This window comes from Sinocyclocheilus anshuiensis, unplaced genomic scaffold (assembly GCF_001515605.1).
Source record: "Sinocyclocheilus anshuiensis isolate Anshui unplaced genomic scaffold, SAMN03320099.WGS_v1.1 scaffold1934, whole genome shotgun sequence".
In the NCBI taxonomy this organism is placed as follows: domain Eukaryota; kingdom Metazoa; phylum Chordata; class Actinopteri; order Cypriniformes; family Cyprinidae; genus Sinocyclocheilus; species Sinocyclocheilus anshuiensis.
In genome coordinates, this window is record NW_015542444.1 from 22,968 (window position 1) to 43,185 (window position 20,218).

General features: G+C 37.5%; 2 protein-coding genes across 4 annotated transcripts in view; one reads left to right on the forward strand and one right to left on the reverse strand.

The window, feature by feature from the left end:
• Positions 1-2,375: 2,375 nt before the first annotated feature.
• Positions 2,376-13,810, reverse strand: c8a (complement component 8, alpha polypeptide). The gene is made up of 11 exons (XM_016493035.1): positions 13,640-13,810; positions 13,460-13,571; positions 12,805-12,952; positions 12,574-12,721; positions 12,155-12,344; positions 10,908-11,090; positions 8,577-8,817; positions 8,328-8,447; positions 8,067-8,224; positions 4,001-4,226; positions 2,376-2,824 (listed from the first exon to the last, which is right to left on the reverse strand). The coding sequence occupies exons 1-11, from the start codon at positions 13,747-13,749 to the stop codon at positions 2,676-2,678; spliced, it is 1,785 nt and encodes a 594-aa protein (XP_016348521.1). The 5' UTR covers positions 13,750-13,810; the 3' UTR covers positions 2,376-2,675.
• A 654-nt stretch (positions 13,811-14,464) lies between these two features.
• Positions 14,465-20,218, forward strand: part of LOC107693593 (uncharacterized) — a 9,740-nt gene continuing 3,986 nt past the window's right edge. For 2 of the 3 annotated variants that reach the window (XM_016493037.1, XM_016493038.1), the window contains exons 1-10: positions 14,465-14,627; positions 14,922-15,726; positions 15,855-16,034; positions 17,881-18,304; positions 18,476-18,591; positions 18,663-18,688; positions 19,002-19,042; positions 19,138-19,176; positions 19,355-19,487; positions 19,671-19,830. In XM_016493037.1, the coding sequence (XP_016348523.1) occupies positions 14,619-14,627; positions 14,922-15,726; positions 15,855-16,034; positions 17,881-18,304; positions 18,476-18,591; positions 18,663-18,688; positions 19,002-19,042; positions 19,138-19,176; positions 19,355-19,487; positions 19,671-19,830 (1,933 nt within the window). In that variant the 5' untranslated portion in view covers positions 14,465-14,618. The remainder of the gene's footprint in view (positions 14,628-14,921; positions 15,727-15,854; positions 16,035-17,880; positions 18,305-18,475; positions 18,592-18,662; positions 18,689-19,001; positions 19,043-19,137; positions 19,177-19,354; positions 19,488-19,670; positions 19,831-20,218) is intronic. The other variant, XM_016493039.1, reaches the window with a different exon arrangement.

Below are 20,218 nucleotides of genomic sequence, written 5' to 3' on the forward strand. Positions count from 1 at the left end.
TGTGTGCGGATGGGTTAAATGCAGAGCACAAATTCAGAGTATGGATCACTTTTTACTTTTACTTTCATATATCCTTTCAAGTGGTTCTGATCAGCTACTAATCAATATTCATCCTTCAAAGAATTAAAGGCATAGTTCACCTAACAGCTAAAGATTATGGTTTATAAAGTTGTAAATATGGATATTTTTATACAAAAACGCACCGATTCGCTTCAGAAGGCCTTTATTAACTGTGTGGAGCACTTTTTACGATGGATTTATGCACTTTAATTTGCTTCAAAATCTCAACAGCCATTCAACTACCATTATAAAGCTTGGAAGAGCCAGGACATTTTTTTTTATATATAACCCCAATTGTATTCATCTGAAAGAATAAAGTCATATACACATAGGATGGCTTGAGGGTGAGTAAATCATTGGGTAATTTTTATTTTTTGGTGAACTAAAATGATTTTAGTAAATTCTGTAGTTTTAGAATAGTGAAGTAGGTTTAGCATTATGAGTCTGACTATACATATTTATAACCCTCCTGCTGACCATGATAGTCCAAGTCACATAGGTCATTCAGGCCCTTCTCTGTGTGACCAGTTCTCAGTGTGAGCTCAGAGAATAAAACATATTGATTGAAAGTCTGACTGTGAGAAACTATATCTTATCAATATGTTTCCTGATCTAGCCATAAAGCTCTAAACACTGGAGTGCTGGAATGAGCATATTAAGAACACTGGACATATAGAAAGGCTGTTCTGTGTCACATTGCGTCTAAACTCAGACTCCCCTGCTGTCAAAATGATTATCAGTGGAGATATGCTACTGACAAGAAGTCCATGTCTGGATATGTTCCAAGTTTATCTATGCTTTAACCAATTAGAATCATAAAACTTGAAGTAATGGCATAGTTTACTGATCTCTGTTAGAGTATAATTGATGGGTGAGCAGAGTGGCCTACGAACTCTTTGCTGAGTGTTGAAGCTGACTTCTGCTGACGAAACGACAAAATATTTTCTTCAGTAATCTCTGACTCTTCATTCATCATAACTGATATTTACATCATGACTGATATTTTCCATACAAAAACCATAATAGACTTTACCTTATCTTCATTACGTCCTACAATACTAGCTTAACTTTCCACAGACAACCACGACCATTGGATCATGACCATTTGACCCACACTAAATAAACTAAATATTCACCCACATAAAATGACACTTTAGTTTTTGTGAAGCACTCTTGCTGGTCCTGTTTAACGAAGCATACACACATAGCACATTTTTTTAATTCCCAAAGTTGTTTTTTTGGTGTGTAGTTGTCAAAAGCTAAACATCTTCGTCAATCATTTTATCCATCTGTTGTATTTTCCGATACAGATTGTGTAGAACAGGGCTGGGCAACTTCGGTCCTGGAGGGCCCCTGTCCTGCAGAGTTTAGCTCCAACCCTAATCCCCTCCAGGTCCGAAGTTAACCAGTTAACCTGGTCTAGAATGACACTGTCCGCATGCTCTTTTGCAATACACAAAATAATTCACTGTGTAAGAGTACCAAATAAAAGTACCAAAAGTAGTCATATGTTTATGTGCTCTACAGACCAACTTAAGAAATGTCAGTTCCTTTTCAGTCAGTTACGTTCAATGCAATGCTCGACACTGAGATTAGGGGTCTCACTTGGGAGCCCCAATCACCTCTGAGCTTTACAAGAAACGTCCAATGACTATTGGCGAGTGGAATTTTCATGCCAAGCCACTCCCCGTACATACAGGTATATAAGATGGTGGTGTGCATCCACTCATTCAGATTTTTGCTTCAAAGTCGATTGCTTCATGAGCAAGAGATTCATCACTACTATCAACACATCAGCAGGCTTCTCTGCTGCATTTCGAATGGCATATTCAGTGGTGTGTTCGCCCCTGTTCCTAACACAAATAATATGGCTATCCTGCAAGTAAATCAGGCCAAGGTGCTAAAATGCGGGGTTGATGCAGGAGCTCCTTGTGACAGTCCCTACCTGGAAAATCGAGGGAACGAAGATGTTACATTCCTCATGCCACAACCCTGAACTGCGCTGAATGCCGGGATAATTCTCAGCTCCTCAGCACAAACCTGAATGAGTGGATGCACGCCACCCTCTTTTTTACCAATATGTATGGGGAGTGGCTTGGCATGCAAATTCCACTCACCAATAGTCATTGCCCGTTTCCTGTAATGCTCAGAGGTGATTGGGACTCCCTTGTAACAACATCTCCATTCTCTCCTTCAGGGAACGAGGGTTACATAACGTAACCAAGACGTTATTATTCTTTGAAAATCTTGTCCTTGCTTTAAAACCTCAATCACATTCATTAGAAACCTCATTGCAATCAATCACAAGACAGTTTTAAGTGAACGTTTCCTTAAAATGTAACACTTTTTTATTTTTCAGGTTATATCTATGTGCTTTTCTGCCTTCATGTTGATATGACAGTATAGAGAGAGACAGCAATTGAAGAGGAACGAGGGGAACATGACCGGAAAAGGACCACAAGTCGGGACTTGAAATCAGGTCATCCAAAAAAGTAACATATTTTAACTAAATTGAACAACATTACCTGGTAAAGGTAAACCCAAACCAGCAGACAGAAATGGCATTATGCTAGTATAAAATTACAGGACACTGTCAACATGAGTATATTTAGATTTTAGCAACGTTTCTTCTGATTACTACTTCCTTGACAAGGCAGGCCACCATCTTTTGGCGGGGGGTTACTGCATTCCCGTTTACGTGTCTTTGTTCCAAACACACATGGGGACCAGGAGCTCCAGCAGCTCCAGTCTCCATGTGTGGGACCTGTCAGAGGGAAAAACCTTGCTTAACATACATGATCTGATCGTCAGAACTGAGCTTGATAGCGTATTTGAGGCTAAGTATATCCTATCATTCATCATGTTCAGGAAACAAAATCCAGACACAAGCAAAAGTTAAATCAGAAATTGCATATAATTTGGTTGCAAGACATAACATATTGCACATTGTATTGGTGGAGAGATGAGTCTCCAAGCCCATTTGAACACTTGGGCCAAATACAGGAAATGCATCACGTAATTAGTAAAAGCAAAGTGGTCAAGTGCAAAGACCGTAAGTGTGAGTATTTGGACAGACCCATTCTTTCCCAACCCTGTTCCTCGAGATACGCCAACACTACACATGTTTTACCTTTTCCTAATTAAACAAGGTTGGGAAACCCAGGTTTAGGTCTGATCAGGTTCGAGTCATGTCCTGATCCCACTTTTACTCCTACTATGCTGTATAGACATTTGCATTTAATTTGGCAGACACGTTTATTCAAAGCCATTTGCAGTGCATTCAAGGTTTGTTATAAAACGGAGAGTTCCGGTGCTTGATTCTGATTGGTTGAGCCACGTTCGAAGCTGTTGTAAATTACTTTACAAACATACACCTTTGTTTACTTTGTATGTTGCTCAGCAACCACTTTATTGCAACCACAACTGATTCTGAGGAACTACATTGTTTGGTGGAAGAATACTGTTTTTATTAATATCATTACACTTTATTTGCTCCGTTTTATTTTGTGAAACCTTACTACGTATATGGAATAACCGTTTTATAAAAGCAATAAGCCCCATGAAGCCGTGGTTTACAGTGAATGTATAACAGCTAAGGGGGTTTTAGGCACATCCGCTTCGCGTCGTAACTAACAACGCCCCTTAGCTGTTATAAATTCAATGTAAACCACGGCTTCTTGGGGCTTATTGCTTCATTTGAAACTGCACCTGTCACTAAATCACTGTTATAATATATGTTTCCAATACTTGATTATGATTAGCTGAGCTGCATTTTAAGCTGTAAAATACTTCACAAGCCCTATTTGCACGGGATTAGTATTATCTGGGGACCTCGTGTGATTTAGAAATGCCTCTTCTGATTTTGCCTCTTCTGACATACCGCCAGCACTTAAGAGACATGTGTGTAAAGTAAGAGTTATACTTTGGTAAAGTACATTACCTTTTCTTTCCGTCTCCTCACAGGCATCACCTCTGTAACCATTTTTACATATACAACTGCAGTCTGTCCTGGAGAGCACAGGTACGCCATTATTCTTACAGGAGGCGCAGTGACACGGGTTGAAGTTCTGCATGTACTCTTCCCATGCCATCTTCAGATGGGGCAACTTTGTGCGAAGCTGCTCGGCTACTGTGCTTAAACGCACCAGCTCATATATCGGTGAAACCTATGACAGAACCACAATGACCATTAAAACCCTTGCAGGTTACACAAACTAATAGAATATAACAACGAATAGAATATAGTTGATATGAGACTTTTCAAAAATAGAGTTTTGAAAAAAAAATATTGCTGAAAAAATTGTAATTGTTGAATTTGTAAAGTAAGTATGCTGTCTGTGAATGCTTCTTGGGCTTTTTCATTGATAAAATTTCAAAACTAAGGCCGCAGGCGTTCCATATGTCAGCTCTTGTGTATCTACCCAGCCGTTGGCCTCATGGGAGATTTTTTATCCTATTTCACCTCTCCATCTCACTGAAATTATTGCCACTCTTAAAACCTCCTCTTGCCCTCAGGATGTGATACATCCCCAGTTTTTTAAACTGGTAGATTCTGTTGGCCCTGGTCTGCTATAACTCTTAAACAAATGTCTACTAACTGGTTCAGTTCCTATACAGTACATGCCTGAAAGTGGCCACTGTTACCCCTCTACTCAAGAAGCCTTCTTTAGATACATCTGATTTAAATCATTTTCGTCCAATCTCTGTGGTTCCTTTTATCTCCAAGATTTTGGAAAAAGTTGTGTTGTTCCAACTTCAGTCATTTTTTAATAAGAATCAAATCTCTGAGATCTCTGTGAGAGCACTAAATCTGCTCTTTTGAGAGTCTTAAATGACATTTAAATTGCTACTGATCTAGGTGACTCTGTGATTCTGGTACTCCTAGACTTATCCGCAGCATTTGATACTGAAGACCACACATTGCTTTTATCTTAAAGGGGTCATATGATGCTATTTAAATTTTTCCTTTCTCTTCGGAGTGTTACAAGCTCTTGGTGCATAAAGAAGATCTGTAAAGTTGCAAAGACTAAAGTCTCAAATCCAAAGAGATATTCTTTATAAAAGTTAAGAGTCAACCACACCTACCTAAAACGGCTCGTTCTAACACACCCCCACGTCTACATCACGATGTGGGAAGATTTGCATAACGCCGCCCAAATGTTCACGCAAAGAAAGAAGGCGTAACTTTTATTCTCGCTATAGTATTGTTGCTGCTGCCGCTGCCATGTCGTGAAGACGCTGTGTTTCGTTGTGAAAGCTAAACTACTTTGTTTGGCCTTCCAAAAGAGGACGATCATCATCACGATTCGTCATGCCTGGAGCTGACCCATGCTGGTCGCTAATGATATACATCAACTTCGCACTGTGGATCACCGGATAGTCTTTCTCCGTGGACGAAGCGGAGTCCAGCCCGGGGTCGACACATGTGGTTGCAAATACACCAAATAATGTTCTTTTTAGCAATATCATATGACCACTTTAAAATCCCATGTTAAACGCACCAGCTCATATATCGGTAAAGTTTCAGTCTTTAACTGGTTTAAATCTTTTCTATCTGAGGTATTTCTCCATTAGTATTGGCAATTTTACCTCCTCTGCTGCTCCGCTCATATCTGGAATTCCCCAGGGCTCTATTTTGTCACCATTGCTTTTTTTTCCCTCTACTTGCTTCCTTTAGGTTCGATTTTGAGAAAGTATGGAGTATTGTTCCATTTTTATGCGGATGACAGTCAGATTTACATGCCGATAAAAATAAATGAGCCCTCTGCTTTACACACTCTGCTCTCCTGCCTCGACGAGGTAAACTTTGGCTATCCAATAACTTTTTAACTCTAGATGACTCTAAGACTGAGATTATACATTTTGGTTCATCTGACAAATCTGAGTTTAATAATTCCGCCCTAGGCAATCTGTCTGTTTTTAATGCAAGTTGTATACGTAACCTGTTCTCATCGATAGTCGTTAACAACATCTAATAACATTAGATGAACATGTATCCTCCGTCGTTGCCTCTAGTTTTTTCCAGCTTCGTTCACTTTCAACAATTTTTTTTTTTTTTTTAAATGTCTCTTGAGACAGTTATCCACGCTTTTATAACTTTATGCAATTCTCTGTTTTATGGTATCTCCAAGTCTCAGGTAGCTCGACTTCAATTGGTTCAAAATGCTGCAGCCAAATTTTCTTAAAAATGGTCACAAATATGACCACGCCACCACCCTCATTTTGCGAGCCCTCCATTGGTTTCCAGTACACTTCAGGATTGACTTCAAAATTCTTCTATTTGTGTATAAATGCCTACAAGATCTATTTGATCAAGATCCTACAAGAATGTCCCTATAACCCTCCTAGAAGTTTAAGATCTGGCAACCTTAACTTATTGACAATCCCTTGCTCAAGGCTGAAACGGAGAGGGGATCGATCCTTTTTGTTGGTGGGCCCTCGACTGTGGAATAGCTTGCCAGTACAACTTAGAATCTTTACCAGTTTTTAAATCTCTTCTTAAAACTCACTTGTTTTCCTTAGCCTTCAACTTGTGTTCAAATTTGGTTCAAATTTCAAATTTGGTATTTGTGTATTCTGCTCATGTTTATTTTGATTATTTTTAAATTGTATTTTTTATATTGTACTTATTACTTTGCTTATGTACAGCACTTTGGTCAGCCTCTAAGCTGTTTTACAAGTGCTTTAAAAATAAATAAATAAACTAAATTACTATCGTCATTACTAGCTACTTCATTTTTGAAACACACTCCTGAATGGTTGAAATGTTGCTGTTTACTTAATTCATATGCCCTGATCAAACTTCATGTTACAATATGTCACCCCAAGAAAAACAAATGCATTCATCAAGTCAAATAAGGGGCTTAAGTATATAAGACTTCATCCAAGTGCAACAATATGCGTAGGGGCGGATTTAGTGAATTGGGGACCCCAGGCAAAATATAGGATTGGGGCCCTATACATTTGCACACATTTTCCTAGATCAACCTTGAGGTTCCTTTTTTGGTGTGATGCTTGCTGCTGCACAATGGTACCCCATAGTTGTGTCCAATGTTTCTACACTTTTCATGTACATGTTATAATGGCTTTCTTTTATGTTGTAGACCACGAAATAGCAACTGATTTACAGTTGAGATACAGGTTTTCACAAAAACAAAATAAATTATAAAATGATAAGCCTCACAATTGAGCGTTTAAACCAGGGGTGAGTCAGAAGTATAAATTATTATATTAATTTAAAACGGGGTTATGTGGGTGGATTTTCGCATTGGTCTGAACAAAAACTACAGATTGGATTATTGAAAATAAACATTCATTCTCTGCCAGTAGGAGGCGCTTTTGGAATGTCAGAAATATAGAATGAGAAAAGTGTGAAAAATATAGCCAATATTAATGAGGAAAGTTCACTGATGAGTTACCAGCGTAAGCCTGTGTGCAAAGGCTGTCTAATTCTAAACTTTAAAATACAATTATTTTTAGTTATTTTAACTACAAATTTAATAAAACTGAAAAAATAATGAAAAGGCAATTATACATTCACACACACCTAAGGATTATATCAACCAAAAAAGTAACTGCGTATGTGTCCTCTACTTGGTTCCTTCTCATAAATGAGTAAGCGGCATTTAAAACAATTATAAATATATAATACACACTGTTTCTCAATATTTAATTACAGCTTCAGATGCATAATATTTTCATCTCCTTCAAGCAGGATACACAAAAAGCACGTTCAACTCAGACAGTTGTCGTGGTAAAAAAACACCGTAATCAGCAACCGTTCGTGCGTCAGCGCTTAATGCGCATCTCCTATATGAAAAGCATTTTAGGGGGCCCTTGGCTTTTGGGGGCCCAAGGCGGTTGCCTACCTTTGCCTAATGGGTAAGTCCGCCCCTGTGCGTAGTGTTGATTATCACTCTTTTAACAGTACAATGTATATGAAATAACTAAAGTATGAAACAACTACATGACAAGTACTGTATATTAAGTTAGTCAGGCAAATGCACCTCAAACTCAATTAGCGCAGGGTTGTATTTGAGACTCTTTCCCCAGTCCTGGTAACTTTTGGCATCTTTGATAGCCAAACTTCCAGTGCTGGAGCCGGTGTGTCCACCCTTTACAAAGCCCAACACATCTTCAATAGCACTGCTGGACTGATCGCCAACTGTTGAAAATGAAAATAAAATAATACGAAAAAAAAGTTGAATTTAATAAGTTTAATGTAAAACCAAAAGAATTGAAAATGCATGGTGCTCCAAGTTGCTTACTCGATGTCTTTGTTGCAACTTTTCCACATACTTTTCCTTTTACTGCAATTGTTGTACTCTGGTCGACTGTCAGTCCCAAAGATGCACCAAGGCATGCTCCGATTTGTAACCCAGTCATTTCTAATAGTGAAAAGAATGTGGTAAAGAAGTTAGTTTTTCTTACTTAAACAGAGTTAGTAAAATACAGGTCAGTCATTTATTTTTGATACGCTGTCCATTTTGTTTTGCTTGTAAATATAATTTTCATACCATTTCTTTGCATGGCATTCTTGTTCACAACAGCAACATAATCCAGGACTCCACCCATGGTACCCTCCGTGACATAGTGTGTGCCATATTCATTGAAAAACTGGGAATATGCACCAAAATCATACTGATCAGGCAGATCACCCAGAGCCCAGAGCATGTCCTCGTCCAGAATCAAGTCTCTGCTTCTCATCTTAAACTGAGCTGTTTGCACTGTTGACAACAGCCTGACAAAGCCCACCTCCTAAACATGCAAAGAAGACATGCACAAATTCAAATAATCGAAATGCTGCCATTTCCAAGGCATTATCCAGGCTATATAGCGAGGTCAGAAGTCATGCAGTCGGTTGAGTCAAACTCAGCTCAAACTGAGAGCAATTTACAAGTTTACAGTTTTAAGGATAACCAATCAAACGTACGAATGAAAGGAAATGCATGCGTATCAGTATTTTGGATCCGTGCATTAGGTTTTAAAGTGACAGCAGCCTATACTCTACCTGCTTCTGTCTGTGTCAATGTTAATTAAACAACAAAAGACAGAGAGAAAAACATTCACTGCTCTTGACTGAATAACTTTTGTAACTTTAATTAATCTATATTTGATTTATACTGTGAAATGTTGTTTTATTCAGTTTCTGTACCTGAATACTACTAGACCAGGGTCAGAAATTAACATTTCCATTAAGGGGCCTGGAACTGATTTCCAGTGGCATTTTTACATTTGTGAGCGCAGTTTTTATAATTACCTTATTATAATAATCACCATACTATGTTGTCTTTAATGTCAAGGGCTTACATTTACTCAATTACTTTAAAGGGATAGTTCACCCAAAAATTAAAATTTGATGTTTATCTGCTTACCCCCAGGGCATCCAAGATGTAGGTGACTTTGTTTCTTCAGTAGAACACATATGATGATTTTTAACTCCAACCGTTGCAGTCTATCAGTCGTATAATGCATGGCAATGGTAACAAAATCTATGAGAGTAAAAAAAACATGCACAGACAAATCCAAATTAAACCCTGCGTCTCGTGACGACACATTGATGTCCTAAGACACGAAATGATCGGTTTGTGCCAGAAACCGAACAGTATTTATATCATTTTTTACCTCTAATACACCACTATGTCCAACTGCTTTGAGCACTCGCACGGCATCCGGCGTGTGAGGTGTGTAAGCGCTCTGGCGTAGTTTACGTTAATGGGTGAGTTGATATCCAGCCGAAGAGCAATCAACCATAACTTCAGGCGAGCAGGCTCAGAAGTTGGGAATACGTGGAAAGTCACCACTCCCGAATGAGTTCGCGCGAGAGAACGTAATCTTTTAGTTTTAAGTCGGTTTGAACAATCCGGATAAGCGCAAGTAAGTACCATTTTGATTAGCCGTCGTACCTACAATGACTGCACTGTGTAAACAGTGAGTGACGTATACGCACGAGAGATCACTTCCGGCACTTGCATAAACTACGCCAGAGTGCATACACACCTCACACGCCGGATGCCGTGCGCACGCTCAAAGCAGTTGGACATAGTGGTGTATTAGAGGTAAAATATGATATAAATACTGTTCGGTTTCTCACACAAACCGATCGTTTCGTGTCTTAGGACATCAATGTGTCAATCACGAGCCGCTGTTGTGAACGCGCTCAGGACAGTTGGACATTGCGGTGGATCAGAGGTAAAAAATTATATAAATACTTTTCAGTTTCTTGCACAGACCGATCGTTTCGTGTCTTAAGACTTCAATGTATCATCACGAATCGCAGGGTTTAATTTGGTTTTGTCTGTGTATGTTTTTTTTTTTATTCTCAAAAGTGGAGCCCATTGACTGCCATTATAAGACTGATAGACTGCAACGGTTTGAGTTTAAAATCTTCGTTTGTGTTCTACTGAAGAAACAAAGTCACCCACATCTTGGATGCCCTGGGGGTAAGCAGATAAACATCAAATTTTCTTTTTTGGTTGAACTATCCCTTTAATCAGTATTTGACTGATCATCTCTGTGTGAATGTCCACAAAACTGGATGACTTTCTGAGAGCATATAAACCATAGGCTATTTTAGAAAGGAAAATGTAAAATATGAAAAATTAGGGAGAATCAATAAATTATGAATAAGTTATTGCTATTGTGTAATTAAATAATATGTAATCATGTAATCAATAAAAATGAACTGTAGTCTGATTATGAGTATTTTAAAATGCAATTTAATCTAATTACAAGTACTTTATTTTTGGAATCTGATTACATGTAATCAGTTACTACCCAGCACTGCTGGTATATGGTGACAATAAAGAGAGTTAAGTAGATATATTAGCTAAAATGTATTACTTTACCTTATTAGTGTATTGTGATATGTTGCGTAGAAACTTGAATTCAGCACTAAATTCCCGACCAACTTCCACAAAAGCGACTCTCATCGTCACACCAACGTTAAAGGATATTTCTCTCTGCCTTGCCTTGAGAAAGCTAACAGCATCCTCATAATAATCTGATGCTTCCTCGGTAGTCGCTTGTGCCTGGCAGGGACAATAACATAGTCAGTGGGTGCTTCTAAGGCTGTGTTCTTCCTAAACCAGGCCTTCTGAGGCTTCCAGAGTCTTAACATTAAATGCTAGAATGAAGGAGCCGAGTCAACTTGGCTGTGTCATAAAGGACTGCACCTGCAAGGTTATGGTAGAAAAATACTATTAAAATTAATTTTGGTAAAACGGAAAGCACAAAACAAGATTCAGGTGTCCTTTGATTATGATGTGGCAGCCGAGATATGCAGAGGTTCTTTATAAATGAGGTTAGCAGCAAATCCGCCATTAAAAACCTCCAAAACAACACTTGTTGGGTCCCCTATATAGCCTCAGAGTTTAAATGCTAGAAAACTGAACACAGTAGTTTCATGTTTACAGTCTTGACCAACTTGGTGGCCTTAAAGCATTAAATATGGCAATAAAACATGAAACATTCAGTATGTTGTCTCTCCTTAAATTACACTATCCCTAAAGCAATATACGCCAAAATAGTCGGGTTTAATCTGTTTTTTTATTCTGAAAGGTTGCATTTCACTTAATAAAGCTAAGTGTCAGATTAAATATGTACCCCATTTTTTCTTTTAAGCCCTGACAACCACCGTTTTCTGTTCTTTTCAGAATCCACATGCCATAACCTTCATGCTTTGTATTCCATTTGTAAGCCTTCTGAAGCCATAATATACACTGAACAAAATTATAAATGCAACACTTTTGTTTTTGCCCCCATTTTTCATGAGCTGCACTCAAAGATCTAAGACTTTTTCTATGTACATAAAAGGCCTATTTCTCTCAAATATTGTTCACAAATCTGTCTAAATCTGTGTTAGTGAGGGCAAAAACAAAAGTGTTGCGTTTATAATTTTGTTCAGTGTAGATATGCACTATGAAGTTATTTACATACGTAACACAAAGTGACTAGGAACCTCTCTCTCTCTCTCTCTCTCTCTCTCTCTCTCTCTATATATATATATATATACAGGTATACAGTATGAATGGGAAATAAACAGCAAGTAAGTTCTTTTGTGCGATATTAAAGTACCAGAGACATGAGATAATACCATTATTTGATATGAGAGGAAGTTGTGAGGTTTCCGGTAATATTTTTCAGCATCATCATAACTGAGGTGTTCACAGAAAGGATCGTATGTGAGTTTGCGCCACTCCCCATTATAGATGTATTCACAAACGCCTCCAAAGTATGCTGGGTCCAGAACATGATTCATAAAATCACCAGATAAAGCACTATATCTGAGGAAATAAAACAAACTCATTTCAAGATTTGGATACATATACATCATGTAGTATGTGTTTAAAATATACTGAAATATAAATATACCACACACGTGATAGTGTGGATTTAAGTCATTTTTCTGGATGTGAAACCAATACATTTGGTCTTGTACAGTATGCCAGTTATTACGGAATTATTGATATTTAGCAGTAAGCACCCAAAAAATCAGTCTGCTATACGTCTTACCCTTGAGTGGCTTTTTCAGCTCCTGGTATAGTCAGCATGCCGGTGCATTTGGTTTCTCTTCTGTTTATCACTTCACAGTCAGTCTCATCTTTGTGATTCACACAGTCTATTTCATCATTGCATCGGAGCTGCTGTCCAACACAGCGTCCTGTGAGAACACATACAGTTTGCAATATATTCAAAAGACATACAGACAAACATGTAGAAAGAAATGCAGGCAGAAATAGCAACCTTGGGGCCCACATGCAAACATGTCCCCACAGTGGTTGTCTTGTAGCTGACACTCGCCCTCTTCTGGGCATTGTCTTTCGTCCCACTGACTGTGCACACACTTCTGACCACCAAACTGAGACGCTCGTTCCAAGTACTGGAAACGAATCTGTGAAACATCAATAACATCATACATATTTATTTTCAGTTATCATCAGCTTATATGTGTGTTAACAGTTGCAACACATATACTGGAGAGTTCAACGTGATTTAATTAAAATGACATTAAAATGTTTGCATGTTTTTTGCATATCACCAGAAATTAGAGCTGTTCTACATTTGCAGTTTGCCCAGCAAATGTCTAAAATTATATATAAATTATATATAATTATATATGTAAAAGAAAAAATTTAAAAATGCATTATTTAAAATTTTCCTCTGCTGCAATGACAGATATATAGCTTAATTTAATTTTGTGGCAAAAAAAAAGAAAGTTTTGAAGTAAAAATAATTTAGTTTAATAATTCATGAAGGGTTAAAAATGAAGTAGGCTGCTAACACATTTTTTTTCCTCAAGATTTTCTTTCCAGAATTAACAAATGTATCAATACAATAGACAACATAGAGACTTTCTTTTCCATATCTGTTGGGTTCTTTGAATTTGAAGAGTTTTTACCGTCCTATCTCGGCATGAATCGCAAGGTGACCACTGCGTCCAGCTCTTGAGTTTACAGTCAATAGGAGCGGGGCTATCGACTCCTCTGGTGTGTCTTGAAGATGCATTAGCCCTGGCGAGACAATATATCATGGTAACATGGTACAACACGAAAAGCTCCTAAAATTAAGTATATATTACCTGTTGCTTGATGATTGCAGTAAGTCATCAGAAAATCTGGCAGAAATATGGGGACTGAAACATGATAAAACAAATCCAAACGTACAAATAGAAAACACAAATCTGCACATTGCTGAAATAGTTGGTTTGAGATTGATCTGAGACTTCTGGGTCCAGTCTACAAATTGTTTGTCAGCATTATTAATGATTGACAGGGTTTTTTGGGGGGAAAAACTGACTTTTGCCCAGAATGCTCCACCTCCAAGCAAATACATGACTTACAAGAAACGTTACCAACTTTATCATGAACAAATACAGTCGGTTGATGACTTGCATACATAAACGATTGGAGTCCGAGTAATTATCACCAGTTTGCAACTGCCTGCTTCACTTTGCACACACTGCATACTGTAAAAAAAGAGAAAATTACCAGAAAATTCAATCATCGTCAATCATAAAACACAACACGATTCAATGTGCCATTAAAAATATACCTTTGAAAAACCTTTGAGAATTCCTTCATATTGGTTCATTGGGCCGTATTACTTATCTTATATGAAATATGTCACGTTTAATTGAGATGCTTAACTATAAATACATAATAGAACTAAATAAAATCCTACTCTGTGGAAGTCTTGGCTCATGAATATTAATTAGGTTGCGTGTGCGTCGCCAGGTGTCGACAACATAAAGCATAAAGATTTAAAAACAAGAGTGGGTGCCAGTAGCGGGCAAATAAAAGAATCCTAGTGATATGTAATATTATATAATAATGAAGGTTCTGGCGCCCGCTCTTTAACGTCTCTAATCTATCCAATCAGATAGGACTACCGATCGACGCACACGCAGCGTAATTAATATTCATTAGGCAAATTCGTGCCTGGTTTATTCAATCAATAAGAACAATCTTCCGCTGTCTGGACGCGTTGTGCAAGCTTTTTTGAAGATATTATGTAATATTTATGTAATTCGCGCTTGGCCAAGCAGAATTTAAACGAACATGGAAGAGGTAAACAAACTGTTTGTGATAAACAACAAACTGCTACTAAGAAAAGACGCCGAACGTGTCCTATTTTGCCAAATAGAGTTTGTTGGGCAAAAGTACGCTTCGTGTATTTTGCTTATATGTACTTGTTTATGTCGCTGTGCGTTTTCTTTATATTTAAATACATGATTTTGAACAATAATCATGCATTTAAATGCCTACGTATTTGAATATTACACTACTAAATTGTATTAGTGTGAGCTTAATATTATATATCTGTCAATTAACTGATTAAATCTGATTTTATGTTGGCTATAGGAAGCCTGCAACAATTTCAAATCCTTAAGGGCAAAGTTTCAAGAAGAGATCCAGGTGAGGTGCAGACCTGAGGTCCCTGAGAGACCCAAACGCCTCCCGAAATCTGCCATAAGCCGCTCTGGTCTGATAACCATGAGCCTTTGTTCAGCTGTGGAAACCAAGACCGCCAGTCAACCCCGGGTCATTGTGAGAGAAGACCAGAAAACACCTTCAGGAAAACACCTTGTATCGTTCCCAAGCACAACATCTGGAGATGGGCCCAACAGGCAGTCACTTAAAATGTGGCATTCGCCCCTCGTGTTGCCGCTTTCAAGCGAGCCAAAGCATGATTCTTCCGCACCTCCTTCAAAGAGCATCACCTCGCCTCTTAAATGCATCATGAAACCAATTCCTACACCTTTCAGCTCGACCAGAGTTTCACTGTGCGCTAAAGAAATTGGCAAAAATGGTCTGGGATGTCTGAAAAACAGTGGCACTTTTAATGTTCAGATGCAAGAGTCCACCGTAAAGACTGCAAGTACAGAAGCTGTGGAGGCCCAGCAGACTAGGGTGTCAAATCCTGGATTGCTGGATCATTCAGCTTCACCAAATGATTCGCTGACAGATTCGTCTTCTGGCAGTGTTACTCATTTCTTTGACCAGCATGTCCTGAGCACACTAGAGAAAGCCAAGAGGAAGCTCTGTCAGAGGAACCTGTTGGTGTGCGGCAGACCAAAGGGCTTCTACTCCAGTAAAGCACAAGCACAGCACGCAGAAAGCCCTCCATCGTCCACTGAATCTGAGAAGGTTAATGGAGTATCACACAGTGAGTTGCAAAACTGTGCAATCTTTTACGTGGATGCATATGCATTGACCTTGCATGATACAGAATGTAAAGTTACTTTAATGTAAGACCTGAGGAATGTGTCTTTATTACCTGTTCTTGTACTTTAGGCAGCATCTCTGTAATGGAGCTCGGTGGAGTCATGCAGCCTCAGAAAGCGTGCAAACCTCTTCCTGACCTGGCATCCTTAGGCCCTACACCCTTAAAGCCACCTAGACCCCCACATGTGGATCTGAGCAAATATAAGACTGGATTTCATGTCTGTGAACCAAGCGAAGCACTTACTGTTGGTTTGTAGAAGTTCTCTTCTTTTTTTTATTTTTTGCTCATGTATTAATTTATCTCAGTGCTAGACTGAATACTGTGTCCGTGAGATTAATTCTCTGCAGTAAGAGCCCTGAAATGGTTAAAAAGCTGAGATTTAACATAAAGAGGTTTTTATATTCATGACTTGTATTCTTTTCATGTATTAATATATTCTTTATCAGCAAGGCTGCATTCATTTGATGAACAAACATTAAAACATTAATATTATGAAATATAATTTTTTTTTATTTGAATACAGTTATTTAAAAAAAATGAAATTGATTTTTGTAATGGCAAAGCTGATTTTTCAGCAGCCGTTAATCTAGTCTTCAGTGTCACTTGACCCTGCAGGAATCATTATCAATGTTAAATATGTTGGTGAAAAATGTGATACACTACCATTCAAAAATTTAGAGCAAGTTATATTTAAAAAAAAAAAAAAAAAAAAGGAAGAAATTAATACATTTATTTGACATTAAATTTCATTATTTATATTGCATAAAAGATGTATTTTTTATAGCCTGAATACTGTTCTTTTTAACTTTCTATTTATCAAGAAATCCTGAAAAAAATGCATCACACATTCTTAGCAGCAAAAACTATTTCCAACAATAATAATAGCTACAATATCCACATTATCCTTCAGAAATCATTCATGCTGAAATAATGACTGTTGAAAATTCAGCTATGCCATCACAGGATCAATTACATTTTACTTTTACATTTAGTCATTTAGCAGACGCTTTTATCCAAAGCGACTTACAAATGAGGACAATAAAAGTGATCAAAATCAACAAAAGAGCAATGATATGCAAGTCTCAGTTAGCTTAACGCAGTACACATAGCAAGGTGTTTTTTTTTGTTGTTGTTAATTATATGTGACCCTGGACCACAAAACCAGTCATAAGGGTAAATTTTTTGAAATTCAGATTTATACATCACCTGAATAAATAAGCTTTCCATTGATGTATGGTTTGTTAGGATCGGACAATATTTGGCTGAGATACAACTATTTGAAAATCTGGAATCTGAGGGTGCAAAAAAATCAAAATATTGAGAAAATCATCTTTAAAGTTGTTCAAATTAAGTTCTTAGCAATGCATATTACTAATCAAAAATTAAGTTTTTATATATTTACGGTAGGAAATTTACAAAATATCTTCATGGAACATGATCTTTACTTAATATCCTAATGATTTTTGGCATAAAAGAAAAATCAATAATTTTGACCCATACAATGTATTGTTGGCTATTGCTACAAATATACCCCAGCGACTTAAGACTGCTTTTGTGCTCCAGGGTCACAAATAATAGATAAAAAGAAAACCGATAGAATAGAGAAAGCTAGTGTTAGAGGACTTTTTTTAATAGAAAACAAGAAGTTAGAAAACAAATAGAGTTCAATTCTTTAAGGGTCATGTTTTTTTTTTTTAATAAAAAATAAAACAAATAGATAAATTAGAATAAAGAGTGCTAGAGTTAGAGGGTCAGTTTTTAGTTTTTCAGATGTGTTTTTAGTCGATTCTTGAAGATGGTTAAGGATTGAGTTGGGCAGGTTATTCCACCAGGAGGGAACAGTTAATGTAAAAGTCCATGAAAGTGATTTTGTGGCTCTTTGGGATGAACAATAAAGCGACGATCACTTGCAGAGCACAAACTTCTAGAGGCACATAAGTCTGAAGTAGTGAATTAAGGTAATCAGATTGCTGCATTAATGTACTGTGCAGTCTTAAATCTGTTAAATGGCATGTTACAACCGCTTGAAACACGGCTGATCCATTCATATCAAGGAAATTATTTCAATCTGGTTCTTTGCTACATTTTTTCCAGAATCTGTGCCCGAGCCTGAGATTGTGGCCACTGCTAATGCATCACTTGAGGACGCAAGCGTACGCGTACCTCCCCCCGAATTCCCAGATTTTGTCATTTCTGCACCAGAAGCCACAGACAGTAATGCCATAAACCTGGATTTAGGGGCCACTGAGTTTCCAGAGTTTGATTCGTTGCCACCACCTCCACTGCCAGATGAAGACGGTGGCCTGCATTCACAGGCTTTTTTGGTCCAGCATTGTCCGGGTCATTTTGGTCCAAAGAACATGCAGTCAGAAGACGCTCTGTGCCAGTCCTCAGAGGAAATGAGAAAAGTAGGGACCCTGGCGTCTAATACAGAATCAGTGACCTCTGACCTGAGACTGAATGGATCACAGATGGCCTTCAACCTGAGCAGTGAACACCAGCTTCCATCAGAACCAATGTAAAAGCATGAGTTTAATTTGTCTTGTTATGTGGGATATTCCTGAAATAGTTATGAATAGTATGACTCTAGGGTGGTATTCTCTCAATATAGTTCTGTGCTTTTCATTATACTGCAGTCAATACAAATCCGACTTGCTGCCAACAAATGTTATATTATATTTTTCCTCAGGAATTCTCAACAAGAGTGTTTCCATGAAACCTTTGATAATGTTTATGAGGATGTGGAAACAGTCCCCAGGTTTTCTTTTGCTCAAAGCTCGTATAAATGTAAAGGAGCTCCTAAGAGTGAGTATTATGCCAACAATACAGTTTCATTCACAGAAAACAAATGTGATTTTATGTGTTTTCCCTTTCAGATCCGTATGCTGATAACAGCCTTGTGGTGAGTGATTATTTCTTATATTTGGAATTTATTAATTTATTAAATTACAGATATAGTTTAGTTGACGTTATTTAATGTATAAATGATTTACAGATCAATATTATATTTTATGTATTATGTAAGATGCCTTCATGATACCAAATGAAAGGTAAAAAAAGATCTTTGAATTTGTTCAGAAAAGTGGAAATGCTTTGAACTTTTTGATCATGCACAAAGTTCTAATGTGTCTTAGCCAACATCGGCAGTGTTATTAATATTTAGTCTTAACACTTAATGCATATTAGTTCTCTTGATCTCTTAATTTGTTTGACAGAAAGAAGAAACATGGAGGAATATATGGCATGTCACTCAATGGTTTGTCAGCATTTATTTCACTCTACTGTTGTTTGTGAAATGCAGTCCACAGCTTAAGAAAATAATAAATATGTTTTATTAACTGTATTTTGAAGGTCTAATGCAGCTGACGATCAAAATGGCCAACATGATAGGTATTATGTTTTGTTACATTATAGCTCTATAATATGTCATTATAGCTATTTAATTTCCAGCTTCTTGCTAATTTTCTCTTTGTAAAAGAAAATATGTATTTTAACAATTTTGTAATGAAAAGCATAAATTGAATTTCCTCATAGAAGCTGACTTGCGAGAAATGTGTGATTCTTTCAGAAAGAAGCAGCTGAGCCCTGGACATCTTGAGGATAAAGAGCAGAAGAAGAAAGAGAGGCAGCGTCTGGAGAAGGAGAAGAAAGAACAGAAAGAGAAGGATAAAAAGAGAAATGAAATGCACAAGAAATTTAAAGTTAATTCAAATGCAGACATTAAAGTCACACTTAATAAACTCAGTGGATGTTGGCACATTAGATGCTATTTCAAACTAACTGGCATTTATCTTAAAGAAGACCGCACAAGTACACACATCTAATGCAGTGACATAGGTTTAAGTGAATGTAGGTCCTGATGTATTTCCCATGTTTCTCAATAGATCACTGGACTGGAAGAGCCCATGTATCACGCCAGAGTGCTGGCGGACAGCAAACTGCGAAAGTACGACCTTCCCGTCAAAAGTGGGGATCTCATCAGCATCATCCGAACAGTCAACTGCCCCAAGGGCAAATGGCTAGCCAGAGACACCAACAACAGATGTGAGACGTTCCTGACAATCTCTTAGTCATGCAGAATATATAAATGTGACCCTGGAGCACATATTTTGTAACTTTCCTACCGTAAATATATCAAAACTTAATTTATGATTAGTAATATGCATTGCTAAGAACTTCATTTGGACAACTTTAAAGATGATTTTCTCAATATTTTGATTTTTTTGCACCCTCAGATTCCAGATTTTCAAATAGTTGTATCTCGGCCAAATTTCACTTCTGTTACAAAACGGTCACCAAATAAACTGGACTGTCAGATCTTTCCAACAATATTTTTTTGTCAAGATTACAGAAAGATTTGGTTTTCTAAAACACAAGACACAAAATCACACAGTCTATATATATATATATATATATATATATATATATATGT